The sequence below is a fragment of the Drosophila mojavensis genome, unplaced genomic scaffold (genome assembly GCF_018153725.1).
Source record: "Drosophila mojavensis isolate 15081-1352.22 unplaced genomic scaffold, ASM1815372v1 contig_136, whole genome shotgun sequence".
NCBI lineage: Eukaryota > Metazoa > Arthropoda > Insecta > Diptera > Drosophilidae > Drosophila > Drosophila mojavensis.
Window position 1 is genome coordinate 6,569,576 of NW_025318667.1, and position 14,300 is coordinate 6,583,875.

General features: G+C 40.6%; 3 protein-coding genes and 1 long non-coding RNA gene across 7 annotated transcripts in view; 3 read left to right on the forward strand and 1 right to left on the reverse strand.

Annotated features, from left to right (window-relative positions):
- Window positions 1–299: 299 nt before the first annotated feature.
- Window positions 300–2,067, reverse strand: LOC6586073 (follicle cell protein 3C-1). The gene is made up of 3 exons (XM_002011660.4): window positions 1,605–2,067; window positions 885–1,519; window positions 300–803 (listed from the first exon to the last, which is right to left on the reverse strand). The coding sequence occupies exons 1-3, from the start codon at window positions 1,606–1,608 to the stop codon at window positions 618–620; spliced, it is 825 nt and encodes a 274-aa protein (XP_002011696.1). The 5' UTR covers window positions 1,609–2,067; the 3' UTR covers window positions 300–617.
- A 140-nt stretch (window positions 2,068–2,207) lies between these two features.
- Window positions 2,208–3,325, forward strand: LOC6586074 (thioredoxin domain-containing protein 17). Its single transcript, XM_002011661.4, has 2 exons — window positions 2,208–2,740; window positions 2,803–3,325. Exons 1-2 carry the CDS (start codon window positions 2,596–2,598, stop codon window positions 3,078–3,080), a joined length of 423 nt encoding a protein of 140 aa, XP_002011697.1. The 5' UTR covers window positions 2,208–2,595; the 3' UTR covers window positions 3,081–3,325.
- Window positions 3,326–9,085: 5,760 nt separating this feature from the next.
- Window positions 9,086–11,855, forward strand: LOC122757874. Of its 2 annotated transcripts, none has more exons than XR_006358055.1 (2): window positions 9,086–9,410; window positions 11,791–11,855. It is a non-coding gene; the product is annotated as an uncharacterized LOC122757874 (long non-coding RNA). The 2 variants fall into 2 exon arrangements; XR_006358056.1 differs by having other exon boundaries at window positions 9,086–9,401.
- Window positions 11,856–12,835: 980 nt separating this feature from the next.
- LOC6586084 (cAMP-specific 3',5'-cyclic phosphodiesterase) overlaps window positions 12,836–14,300 on the forward strand; it is a 234,428-nt gene continuing 232,963 nt past the window's right edge. For all 3 annotated transcript variants that reach the window (XM_044011465.1, XM_044011466.1, XM_044011467.1), the window contains exon 1: window positions 12,836–13,029. The gene's annotated coding sequence lies outside the window, so the exon portion shown is untranslated. The remainder of the gene's footprint in view (window positions 13,030–14,300) is intronic.

Genomic DNA, 14,300 nt, shown 5'->3' on the forward strand with positions numbered 1-14,300 from the left:
TTCAGCTTCCAGACACTATTCTGGACTGACTTCAACCGGCCCCGGAGCGGCCTTATATAGGCAAAAATTTTATCAACGCCTACTTTGATTTATAAAAAATTTATTTAATTTTCACTTTTATAATTCAATTTCATGAATAAAAGTAGGCTTTGCAAACGACTTTATACTTGACAGTTTGCTTATGGTAAATTTAAAAAAATACCAAATACCAAATATCGATAGAAATTTCAACAGAAGCTATCGATTAGATGATTTTTCAAACCTAACGATATTTGTAGCTATAATAAAATATTCAAAAAGAAAGAAAATAATGTAGAATATATTATTTTATGACATATAACATTAAGCAGTTAAGTTCCACAATGCTGCCAAATAGCGCAGACTACTAAAAGCGATGTATGGAATAACAAGCAATTGGCGCCAACTTTCGTTTGAGGTATTTTTCAAAAATTTATTTTTGCCAGCAACTATCGCTGAAAGCAGGCAACTGGCGCCAACTATCGATAGAAGTAGTTTTTTAAAACCTCTAACTTTTTTCGTTGCATAATTTAAGACTTTATTGTTTACAGCGACAGGTTATTTATTAAAAACAGTATTTTCTGTTGTGTTTTATCAGCTCAGCCCAGCAAGGGACAGCGATAGGGCTGCCCCTCTTTGCAGCAGTATTCGCGCCCGGCCTGCAGATTCGTATTGACCCAGACATTCTGACAGTTCTTGATAAACAGATAGGCACGCTCCTTGTGGCAATTGTGGCCTAGTGCGGAGCACACAATGTTCGCCGAGTTGGGCAGATGCTGTACGATCTGCGCGGGAGAGACACCGAGGGAGAGAGAGAGATGGCGTTAACACTTGACTATGCTTTGGGCTCTGCTGTTGCAACTCACCGTCTCGAGGCACTTGGTTTGGCACTGCTTGCGTCCGATGGCATTGCACGGATACATGCGATCCATTTCGTTGTGGATGAGCGGTGTCTCCGGCAGCCCGTTCTTGATCTGCGAGGTGAGAAAGACGCCGCAGGTGCAGGGCACCGGCTGCTGCGGATCTGCTCCAGCTGGCGCTGGCGGCGAGGGCAGCGTGTTGTCGAGGCTGCCGGGCGTGCTGGTGGTGGAGCTGCTGCCTAGCTCAGGCTCCTGCTGCAGATCCTCTTGCTCCAGCTCCTCCTGCTCTGGATGGGGCGTGCTGCTGCCGATGATGGAGGTGGCAGTTGTGGTGGAGGAGGGGTGGACAAAGGTGCTGCTGCTGCCCGTGCTGCTCTCCAGCTGCTCCTCCTGGGGCAACGCCTTGACGGTGCTGCTATTGATGATGAACTCAACGGGCGCTGGCCAATCCGCCTCCTGCGTGGTGCCCTGCGTGGTCGGGCTGCTCGTCGTGCGCTGCTTGACTCGTCGATCCTTGAAGTGGCTCATCTTGCCGTACAACGGCTTCTTGTAGGCGATCTTGCTGGCACCCACCAGCTGCTGCCCCACCAGAAACGTCAGCGCCAACAGCAGCAGCGTCCTCCTTAAACCCTGATCACTAACTGCAAAGGGCAAGGGACAAAGGACAACGGAGAGATGAGAATATTGAACTGAGTAAAATCCTATAGCAATGCCCACTGTACTCACCCATCTTTGAATCTCAGTTGAGTTCTGTTTACTTTTGGTGATTCGCTCTCGCATTTTATGGAACTCGATTTGACGACGTTTGCACTTTTCTTTGCCCCGAGCTCTGTGAAGTTCAAGTTTGGCAGCTGCGTTGACAGCTTTGTGGGGCTTTTTGGGTCAGGGCGATCGAAAGCTGCGTTGCATAATACCCAGAATCTGCGAAACTCTAGAAATGTTTCGGTTTTCATTGATGGGCGAGCGAATGAAGAAATCTTATAAGCTGCTCAAGGTCACGCAGAAGCGCATAGAAAGGCGTTCGCTATGAGAGTGCGAAAGAGAGCGCAAGCATATAGGAGAATAATCTAAAATTGCAGAAGTTCCATGATTAAGCAATGTTAGGTTGAGAAGCGCACAGAAGGGCGTTAGCTACGTGAGTGTAAAAGAGAAGGCAAGAAAGGGGAGCTCGCAAAAAAACAAAAAACAAAAAAAAATTTGACATAAAAAGCATTGGTAATGTTATGCTCATAAAAAAAACATACAATATAAAACTACGCCTACCTAAAAATAAAATTAAAAAACAAATCTATATTTAATAATTTCATATAATTTATTTCATTAGTTCGTGTCATGAAAATTTTCGTAATCTCAAAATAAAATAATTGTAGACTTTTTGAACTTGGCGCGCAATGTCTTGCACAATGTACGTTGCCAACCATTGCAAAGAGGCTCACATGCAGTATTAAGTGCACAGCAGAAAATCCCGAAAAAATATACCAAAATAACGCTAGTATGTATGTGTTACCGTACAACGGAAAACAATAAATTGCCGGCACTGCATTGCTGAGTGTTTCCATTGTTATTGTTTTTGTTGTTGTTGCTGGCAAATGAGACCAATTTAGGTGGCTGTAAAAAAGAAAACGTTAAAAGAACAGCCAAGCTAATCAGAAACAAAGAAATCTTATCGTACAATCCCAATCAGTAAGTAAGTGAGTAGCAACAGCAAAGCAGCACGATGCCGCAATACGTGCCAATAACGGGCTTCAAGCAGCTGGAGGATGCACTGAAGGTGCACGCCAAGAACAACTGCCTCATCTATATGTATTTCTTTGGCGAGAAGGACAGCACGGGTCGCAGCTGGTGTCCCGACTGTGTGGCAGGTGAGTGCCCCCAATATGGATACGAATGGTGTTTTTAATGAAATGCATTTTTCCATCGCCAGTTGAGGATCTGGTGGAGACGGCATTCCGTGAATATTCGCATCCAAATTCCTTGATCTACACGGTGAACGTGGGCGATCGCACCGCCTGGAAGGACAAATCGCCGGCCAACAAATTTCGCCTGCCGCCGTTCAATCTGACCGTTATACCGGCACTGCTGCGCTGGAACAACTCGGAGCGTTTGGATGGCGATCAGCTGCTGAAGCCCGATCTGCTGAAGCTCTTCTTCGACGAGGCAAAGTCGCAGAGCGCCACCGACAATACAATTCCATGCAAATAATAATAGTGAATAAGCCGCATAACTGTATTTGACCGCTAGCCAGCGAAGGTTGGCGTTCGTCTAGTTGTGTGCGTGTCTGTGTGTTTGTGTGCGCCGAGTATGCGAATGCATGTGCGTGCGTGTGCCTGTGTGCGTGTGCATGAAAATAGAGAGAGAGAGAGAGAGGGAGGGAGAGAGAGAGAGAGAGAGAGCGAGCGCAATAAACACGCTGTTGAGCGCAACTCAATGGCCATAGCTAAACTGAACTCAACTCGAATTCAACTCAATTTGAACTCAACTCAATTCGCTTGAGATCTCACTCAATTGTTGGGGGCTCGCTTGAAAGCGAGCAGCAGCCGCGGCAGCCGTAGCAGCCGCGGCAGCAGACAGCGCTAGCAGCCAGGCAGCAACCTGGCCGCCTCGACATCGTCGGCGTTTTATTAGCACGCACGTCGTCGGGCAGGACGAATCGTATGGCGCGTCGTCAGCAGCAACAGCAGCGACAGCGACAGCAATAGCAACAGCAGCAGCAACAGCAACAGCAACAGCAGCAGCAGCGGCGGCAGCGGCAGTGCCGACAGCGAGAACGGTAAACATTTAAGCGCTTGCTGTGCGTTCGTTGCTCGGTTTGGGTTTCAGTTACGGTTTCGGTTCCACTTCCATTCCGTTTCGTATTGTAAGTGACGCGTCGTACTGTTTACATGCCGTTACCGTTATTATCGCAGCGTTGTTGTGGAACGTGCGTGTGTTCGCGCTTCTACCACAAACAAATAATGTGCATAAAAACAAGCAACAGCCATTAAATATTAGCCAAATCAAATGTAGGTAACAAGGCAACAAACACACACACGCAAACACACACGCAAACACACACACGCACACACAGACTGAGCAATGGGGGCAGACCGAGAGTTAAGCTTTTTGTGGTGTGCTGCAGCAAACCCTTTAAGCCCTTTAAACCCTTTAGCCCGCAGCCCAGCCAGTTTACACTGCCCTGAGGATGGAGGCGGGAGGCATGGACTGGACTAACTGTTGCGCCTAGCCCGTCTAAGTTCCCCTTTCTTTTGCTCTATTTGCCAGTTAGCCAAGATTCTTAGAGACTCAGCATTGTATTTGGATTATTTACATTCCATGCTAATAAACGAGATTCGTTCATTTGACGGCGTGGTGCTAATAAAATTCTGCACCTTGTTAAAAAAGAAAAAAAAAAAACAGACATACATACATACATATGCATATACCCATATCTATAGAGAATATCTGAGCCAAGTGGGAAGCATAAACTCAATTAAATTAAATCGACAAATAAAGCTAAGCGATCGGATGACTTATGGAATCGTGCCGTGACGCGGCCCGAGTTGCCCTTGATTCTGCTCTTGAGCGACCGGAAAATGAGCCACGAAACTCTAGATAACTCTTGTTGTTAACTAGTTTACCTAGATCGTTTTCACAGCATACATATATATATGTAATTATTGGATAAACACATCAAAATTTGACAAGTTTCTGAAAGTTATATTTAAAAGTGAGAAACTTCAAGCGATATCAAAATAAAACCGGAAGGCATCAGAAATGAGTACACCCAATGTTTGCATGAGTGCAGTATGGCCTCGTTAGTAAAACACAAATTTGTTTATTTATTGCGGATTAAAGTGATTTCAAAAATTCAGATAGGTATTATCTTCTTTGAATTCCATTTTCACAACTTATGAAATATGAATTTATGAATTAGAGTACATGAAGTTCACATTGACCTAAAGTTGCTAAATAATATTGAAAATTCAGTTAGCCTGAAAATTTGTATGTTAATAAACAAAGGGACCTGGGAAAAAAATATCAACCCTGAAATCGCATTTTATTATAGAAACCATGTACAAATTAGAATAAGCTTTATGAAAATAGAAATGGTAATTTTTGAAAGTAATATTGAGTAATGCATAATGCTTAAGGAATAACAAGCAATAAGCAATGAATAATGAATAATATGTAATGAGTGATGAGCAATGAGTAATGGGTAATCAGTGAAGATTAATGAGTAATCAGTAATGAGTAAAAAAACTCATTATTTGAGCAATGCGTAATGAATAATGAGTAATGAGCAATGAGCAATAAATAATGGGTAATTAATGAAAAGTAATGAGTAATCAGTAATGAGCAATGAGCAATGAATAATGGGTAATGAATGAGAAGGATTGAGTAATCAGTAATGAGCAATGAGCAATGAATGAATGAAAAGTAATGAGTAATCAGTAATGAGCAATGAGCAATGAATAATGGGTAATGAATGAGAAGGATTGAGTAATCAGTAATGAGCAATGAGCAATGAATGAATGAAAAGTAATGAGTAATCAGTAATGAGCAATGAGCAATAAATAATGGGTAATGAATGAAAAGTAATGAGCAATCAGTAATGAGCAATGAGCAATGAATAATGGGTAATGAATGAAAAGTAATGAGTAATAAGTAATGAGCAATGAGCAATGAATAATGGGTAATGAGTGAAAAGTAATGAGTAATCAGTAATGAGTAATCAATAAATAATTAGTAGTGAATAACAAATAATGAGTAATAGGTAATAAGTAATGAATAATGAGCAATGAGCAATGAATAATGGGTAATGAGTGAAGACTAATGAGTAATATATTTTGAGTAATGAATAATGAGTAGTAAGTAATAAATACTGAGTAAAGTTATTTAATAATGTGCAATAAATAATGAATAATATGCCTTAGTGTAGTTAATATTTCAATTTATGAAAAACTTTTGTAACGATCTATTAAATTATTAATAACGGTGCAACTCTGACCCATCCCTAATTAATAATGGCTAATAATTATGCCAAATGATATTACTCTATGGCATAAATCCCAAGCTTATTGCTCCACTTCATATGCCCCATTGCGCATTGCTGGGTATCTTTAGTTCATCAATCGTGCGTATGAAGTAATGGGGATACTTAATGCTCCGATAAGTTTTCTAATATCTTTTGATGTAACTTTCATGTAGAGCGCTCGCTCAGCTCTCGCCTCACCTTGCCATATTCTTGGCCAACAATTTGCACGGCCCGCACACACACACACACACACATAGCCATAGACATACACAGATTTGGATCCGTTAATAGTTGGACTCGCTGTCAACATTGCTTTCGCATTCCAATTTCTAGCCCCTGACATCTTTTTGGCGCATTTCAAAGATTCTAATATCGAAAATAAATACATATATATATATATATGTATATATGAATATATATATGAATATATATATATATATTTCTGATGTCTATTCGCTGGCAATTTCTTAAGTTGTTGTTGCCTTCAATTTATTTATTAATTTATTTTCTCGCATTCGTTTGTCAATTAAAAACTAAAAATTCTTAATGAACCCCACGTAACCGTAGCCCCCAGTCCGGACAACCATCCGATGATGGACTCTGGTGGAAATTGGGCTGACTATTGGATCTGGTCATTGGGATGGGTTCGCTTTGCTTTCGTTTTCGTTTTCAGCTGCGATTGGGCCTGGTTGGCTTGGCTGGCTTTCTGGTGCTCGTGGGGGTGGTGGTGGGGGGCACAGTGGAGCGAATGGCTGCCAAAAGCAGCGAAATGTCGTTAAAGAAGCTAATAAAAATCTACAAAAAATTTGAGGAATAAATTAAATTAAAGATTTCAAAAATAGCGCAAACAACACTTGTGCTTTATACAGATGGGTTACTTATAACACACACACACACACAGCACACATGCATATATATATGTATGTTTATTTGGTTATACATAGATGGCAATGATTATATGGATGCATAGATAGATTTGAGTGCCTCATATTGAATTTGCCATGATCGTTTCAATGGCTCAACCTGTTGTTGTTGTTGTTGCTGCTTTACCCTAAGCCCATTGAAAACGTGCAAAGCAGGGCATAATGGTTCTGTGATCATGTATGTCACACATAGTCGGAGTCGGGGCGTACCCTATAAAGGGCATATATTTCTGATCAGAGCGAAAAGCTGAGTCGATTCAGCCCTGGCCGCCTGTCTCAAGGTCTGTTAGTGTGTCTCTCCGTCTGTGTCGATCTCAGAAACTCTAGGAGCCAGAAACTTGAATTGTTGACCCGTGTAGAGCACACACGGATAGAGTTTGTGAAAAAAAAAAATCGATAACTATTTTGGTTTCTGTAATATCGAGTAAAAACCCTTTCGAAAGTCAGTTATCAAATTATATCTTCTACATCTTTAGTGCTAGAGTCTCAAAATTTTGCATACCAATTTACGTGTTGTTTATAAAATTTTGATTTTTTTATGTGCTTGTATTGGTGGTAATTTTGGAATTTTGTGCGAAGGGCTTAGAGAATCTCGTAGTCGAGCGGTTTCGACTAGAGCACGCTCACTTGTTTTAGTTGTTGTTTTAAATCGCTCAACGCGTTGTTGATTAGCATCACAAACACACACACACACATACACACACACACCCGCACAGAGAGAACATTTTCTGTATATTCGTGCGATTTATAGTGTCATCCAAAATCATAATTTATTAATAATTTCTGCACACACACACAGTAGCACTCAGGTGTGGGTGTACGTATATATATATAATATATATCTATATATATTTATGTATCTGTATATATCTATATTCTAGCTGCGCGCTTTCTCTATATTTCTACACATTTCTCACTCATTTTTTTAAATTTAATTGACGCATTTAGTTCAGCAACAACAACGACAATAACAACAACAACCAGAGCATATTTAATGCATATATCAACAAAAATGTGCCCCACATGCGTCTGCCCCACTCAGGATTTGCGCCTGCCCCTGCCCCTGCCTCACCGTCCTCCTAACCATCTCCATTATGGCGACAAATTCCATTGCAAATCAAAGATTCACACTCGGCGAAACTCTTTGAATTTGCAGCAGCTGTTGGCACTGCGATATAGAAAACCAAAAACCAAAAACTGAAAACCGACACATTATTGCCTCAGAGCGATGTACGGGAATGAGTGAAAAGTGCAGCGCTATAGCTGTCTGTCTCGCTCTTGCATTCTTTTGCAATCTAATTGTAATTCCTATTTACATTTACGTTCAGTTCCTCGCTCCCTCTCTATCCACAGTCGATTATAAATCTCTCTCACTCCATCTATGTGTGTCTCATTCACTCTCGCTCACTTAATTTCTCATGTTCTTTGTTGTTGTATGTTGTCTCTTCTCTCTTTCTCATAGCATATTCCTAGATCTCAATGCATCGCAAAAATTCCTTCCTTCCCCCCTCTTTCTAAGAACTCCTTTTCCTACTCTCTTTTAGTCTTTCTCTTTGTGTCCTTTTCTTTCGCGCTCATATTTCTCTCTCTCTCTCTCTCTCTCTCTCTCTTCTACTCACAATCTCTGTTTCTCAATTTCATGCTCAATATCGGTATCTCACTCTCACTTACTTTCACTTTTACTTTCACTATCGTCCACCTGTCTGTTTTACTCCCTCAGTCTCTCTCTCCCTCTATCCCTCTATCCCTCTCGTTGTACCTCATTCAGTCTTTCTGTTTCATTCTCTCTCTCTCTCTCTCTCTCAATCTCTAACTCTCTCTCTAGCCTATAGCCAATAATCGATTGGCAATAATCGTCCAATAATAAGTCCAAGGTCGATAGTTGATGGTCAATAATTGATAGTTGATAAACGATAGTTATTGCAAAGTCAACAACCGCTAACCGCTTACCAATATTGAGTCAATCGTCCGATCACACAATCCCAACTATCGACAGTCGATAGTTCCTAGTTGGTGGCAATCGATGGCCAATATTTAGGATATTGGCCACTGGGGCAGTCTGACAACTCTTATCGCATCTCTCACTCTCTCCACTAGCCGGGGGGACGGCCATCCCGTTATCAGAGCCGCAAAACTTTGCGCTGTTTGGCTGCCGCTCTGATAAGACTCCAACCAGACGCACCGACAGCGTCGACAGCGCCAACAACAGCAACAACCACAGCAACAAGCCAAACAAACAAATGAAGTCGACGTCGACGTCGACGTCGCGACGCTCACGTTGCTGTCGCTAATGACGACACAGGCGGACGCTGGCGCCCATTTCGCCAAATAGCGCGCAGAGCGAAAATCGTTAACGGGAAAGGCAATAGCAGCGCGCAGAGCTAGTGGGGCAGCGCAGCAGCAGCAGCAGCAGCAGCAGCAGCAGCTACATACATATGTCGACGTTGCGACGCGTCGTCGTTATCGCAGTTATAGTTCGCAGTTGAGTTGCGACGGCGACGCAGTTGTCTTCCCTTCCACATTGCGATTGGATCGACCAGCGCCGGGCGGAGCGGGCGAAACGGGCGAAACGGTTCGGTTCGTTCGGTTCGTGCGGTTTGTTTGTTTTTGTTTGATTTTACTGCTGATGGCTGTCGACGTCAGAGCTGTGATTGCTGTTGTTGTTATTGTTGTTGTTGTTGCTGTGACAACGTCGCAGTTGCTTTACTTTAATTGTAATTATAATAGTAACAAACAATAATAACAACAACAACAACAAGCAACAGCATTATTTGGCGAGCATCGATCAATTTCGTTTTGCCTATTCCATAAGGAATGTTGATGATCGTTGCGTGCCTTTGCCTAAAAGGCAGCACACACACACACACAAGCAAACACACACAAACACACACACATGCATATATAGACATATGCACTCAATATCAGAGCGTGATCAAGCAACAACGCGAGCAACAGATTGATCGCAACCGAGCGCGGCGGCGTCTGCGAAACGCCCAGCAACAAGGGCGAAATAGTGGGAGGAGTGATGAGAGGGAGAGCATGAGAATGGGGGGCGAGAAAGAGAGGGAAAGAGAAAGAGAGAGAGAGAGAGTGGAAGTGCAGGTAGGGAGCACACGAGCGGGCAAGATTGCAGCTCCAATAACATGATTATTTGAATGTAATTTAGTAGGGTATCTCAATTGTATCAAACAATTCAAATGCAAGCGAATGCCCTTTTTGGAGCAGGTATATTAGTTATTGGTAATTGAAGATGAGAGAGCTGATGCCATAAATTTATATATTATGAAATGGAAATGAAAAAAAAAAAAAAACGATTTCATATAAATTTATTAAAGATAATACTTTTATACATATATATCTATTATTTATAATAATTGAAAAATATTTAAATAAATATGTAATTAGATATGTATATATGTATGTATATTTATTATTTATTTGTAAATAAAAATTATATGTTGAACTAAACACGTTTTCTGTTGCCCTTAGTGACAAACTAGTCCAAAAGATAATAAATATATATATTATTCACTCATAATCATATACAAGTTTTTTTTTTTTTGTTTTTTTTTTCAAAGTAACACTCAGCTGAATATCTTACAGAAATACTGGAATTCTCTGAAATTGTTGTCGAGCTTTTAATATTATACTCAAATGAAATTGTCATATCATCAAGAAATGTCAAACTTTTCACAAAGTTGCTCAAATACTCAAATGAAATTCTCATACCACAAAATACACTTAAAAGCGTAAACAGAAAATACTTAGCTTGTTCAAGTTGTAATTCTCTAGAATTCCTTCAAAACTTCTTATTACTTCACTTTGCAAAATGAAATTCTCATATTCTCAAATAAATACTCTACATTTTATTTTTAGGTTTTTGATATTGTTACAAAGTATTCTGAGTACTAAATTAGAATAACATGCAAAGGCATATATCCATACATACATACATACATACATATGTACGTATAAAGCTTTTATCCAGGTGCCTCATTCTATCCACAATAGTCTCGGCTGCAGCGCATTTGGCAGTCAACCGAGCTGAACACGAATTTGCATTCTGTAATGCAAGCGAACCGTTGATCATTCATTGCTGGGCGATGCGATGCGCAGCGGACGTCGACGTCGACGCCGACGTTGACGCTGAACGTTCAATGCTCGTCGCTCGTCGCTCGATGCTTTGGCTCTGCGTGTTTCCCGCTATTGCATTGCGCTCGGTGCGGTTCGGTTCAGTTCGGTTCGGTTCGGCTCTGTTTTTCATTTCAATTTTATTATTTTGCGTGTGTGATTAAAATCGTGTTCGGGTGTGTGTGTGCCCAGCACATGTTCACATAAAGAATATACATACATCCACACACACACACACACATATGCATATTTCTATATGTAGTTGTATATGCTGTGTCCGCCTGTGATTCTGATTCAGTTGTCTCAATGGGTTTTCTATTTCCAATTCAGTTTCCAATTCGTGCGGCCCGGACCAGACCTGACCAGAGAGACCACACCAGTGGCTGATTCAGTTCAATTTGCCGCGGCGTTACGCTTCAGCGCTGCTACGGCCACCAGTGATCGTAGCTCACATTTGATCAGTGTAATTGCTGCACCTACAGCCTCCTCCTTCTGCCCTGGCTTACCCAGTCCCCCTCCTCCTCCCCCTGCGCTTCAAGCGCGCGCGCGCGCGATCGTTGATTGATTTTGATTGCGATTAACGATTGTCAGTCAAACTATCGCCCATGTGTGTGTGAGCGTGCGTGCGTGTGTGCGTGTGGCCTAGTCAGTGGCTGATAAGAGCGCATAAATTACGCTAAGTGAACGTTGGTTGAAAAAAAAAAATAAAAATAAATAAATAAATACATATATATGTATATTATATATACATATATTCATGTTGTCATTTTTTACACTTTTTTTTACTGTGTGCGTGGTTAAAAAATATACAAAATAAATAAAAATACAAATACAAAATATAAAGAAGAGAAACGTAAAAAAGTTATCAGAAATCAATGCGATAAGCGGTTAAAGCGGGAAACGCCGCAGCAACAGCAACAGCAACAACAACAACAGCAGCAGCAGTAGCAGCAGCAGCAGCAGCAGCAGTAGCTGATAAACAACAGTCGAGGTGAGTTAAAGCTTTGAGTTGCACTCAACCGAGTTGAGTTGAGTTATTCTTGGCGCTGAGTTGAGTTTGAGTTGAGTTTGCTGGAGCGCCTGCGCCAGCTAACGGTGTGTTGATGACGTCGCCGCTAAGCCAAGCTGGGCAGGCAAAAGCGCAAAGAGAACAAATTGAGCGCAGCAACAACTACAACTACAATGAAAACAATAGCCAAATCCGCAGCCACAGAGCGCCACACACAGTTACAGCTCCAGTTACAGCAGCACACAGCAGCACCAGCAGCAGCAGTCGCCGCCACTGCTGACAAAATAAACAACAAAACGAAACGTCTTACAGCGTCAGCAGCACCCCAGCACCAGCGCCAGCGTCAGCGCCAGGCAGCGACACCGACTGCGACAGCGACAGCGACAGAGGCAGCGGCTTCAAAGCATCCGCTCTGAAAATCAGTGCAGGCAACCGCAGCGTCGTCCTAGGCCATGTGCGGCTAACGTTGTTTTGTTGCCTTGGCTGCAGAAAAAGTTTAAAAACAAAAATTCAGCACAAATTCAAAATCCAAAAATTTCAAATATATCCACAATAAAATCATTTCAGCAAATTCTGCTCAACGCACAGTTGTTGCTCTAGTTTTTATACCCTGTTTTTTCAGTGTTTTGCATATATTTGTTGTTCTTTTTTTTCGGTTATTTTTTGTTGTTTTTTTCGTGTGCGTGTGCAAGAAAGAAAGAAAATAGAAAACGCTGTTTTAAATTACGAGCGGGCGAAATTATGAAATGCTAATAAAATACAAATGCGAAAAGCTGCAAAAAATTATTATTAACGTTTCAAATGAAAAATTAAAAATAAATAAATGAAAATAAAAAAAAAAATATATATATATATATATGAGCGTATCTATTTGAATAAAAAGCGGTGTGCAAAAAATTTAATAACAACAACAACAACCGAATTTGTTGCTGATGATCATAATGAAGCTGCTGATGTTGCTGATTATTATGATGACGATGCAGTGCAGCAGCAGCAGCAATAACAACAACAACAACAACAGCAACGACGATATCAACAAACAACGAAGCTAAGAGCGGCTCCTTATTGCAAAAGGTAAGTGACCTCCTTTGTATACACAGTTACACCGTTGCCGTTACCGTTACACGATTACACCGTTACACCACTATACCATTATACCAAATATAACAACAACAATATCAACTCCTCGATGCCGAAAACAGCAGCGTGGCAGCTATTAACGGTTTCGAGCTACACTCTCGTCTTTTATTTTGTTGTTCTTCCTTTTCTTTTTTCGCCACTCAAGTGGCAAGCAACAACAATTCCATTGCATACGCACAGGGGCCGGCAGCTGCTGTCCATTGAGCAACAACTACAACAACAGCTAAATACGAATTACAGCAAGCAAACGCAGTAAAAACAAAAACGAAAAAAAAAAAAAAACTGTCGGCAAACATTTTATTGAATTTTATTGTTGTTGCTGCTGTCGCTGCTGCCGCCTGGCAATGCAAGCTATGCGCCTGCGTTGAGCACAAATATGTTTGCCTAAAGCAAAGAGAGAGAGAGAGTGAGAGAGCGCCAGCCTGCGAGAGGGCGTGCAAGCGAGCATTGAGTCCAGTCTTGAGAATACGCTAAGGCGCAGTTACAGTGGTGAAAAACGCATTGTACCTCATCTATTCTTAACGATCGATATTCAAGAATGCAAGCCTTCCAGAAAATATAATTTTAATTCGAATATACCCATTTTTCAATTCATGATAAAAATATTTAAATTAGATATAAATTCTAAATTTTATAGTCAAAATTATTTAAAAATAGAAAAATCTCGCAACAATGTTATATATACATATATTGTATTTGAATTTACGACATCTAATGTCAGTCTATTTTCTAAATCATATCTGCAATAAGTTGGTTATTTAACGAAAAAATTAAATATAGAACAGTGTTATATGCAGTAGAAAATATATATAAAAAAAAAAAAAAAAAAAAAAAAAAAATTATATATACAATATAGTTATCATTTGTATATTATTAATTTTTTAAATAAATTCCTGTATACTATTTTTGTCGACTTCTTTATGGAAGTTTTTTTCCCTGCCTCTATAGTGCAGCTGAAAAATAAACTTTAATCTTAATATACCTTTCCTTCCTTTAGAACAGTATTGTATTCAATTGAACATATATGTACATATGTATATAATTTTATGTATAGAAATATATGCATTCATTAATATTTCGAAACTTACAAATAAAATACCTCACACTTTTTTTTCACCATGATTTAGTGCTGCTTTAGGTCACTGTTACTGGTAGGAAGTAGGGAATAGCACAAACACAGTTATTACTTGCGTTACACTCTCAGC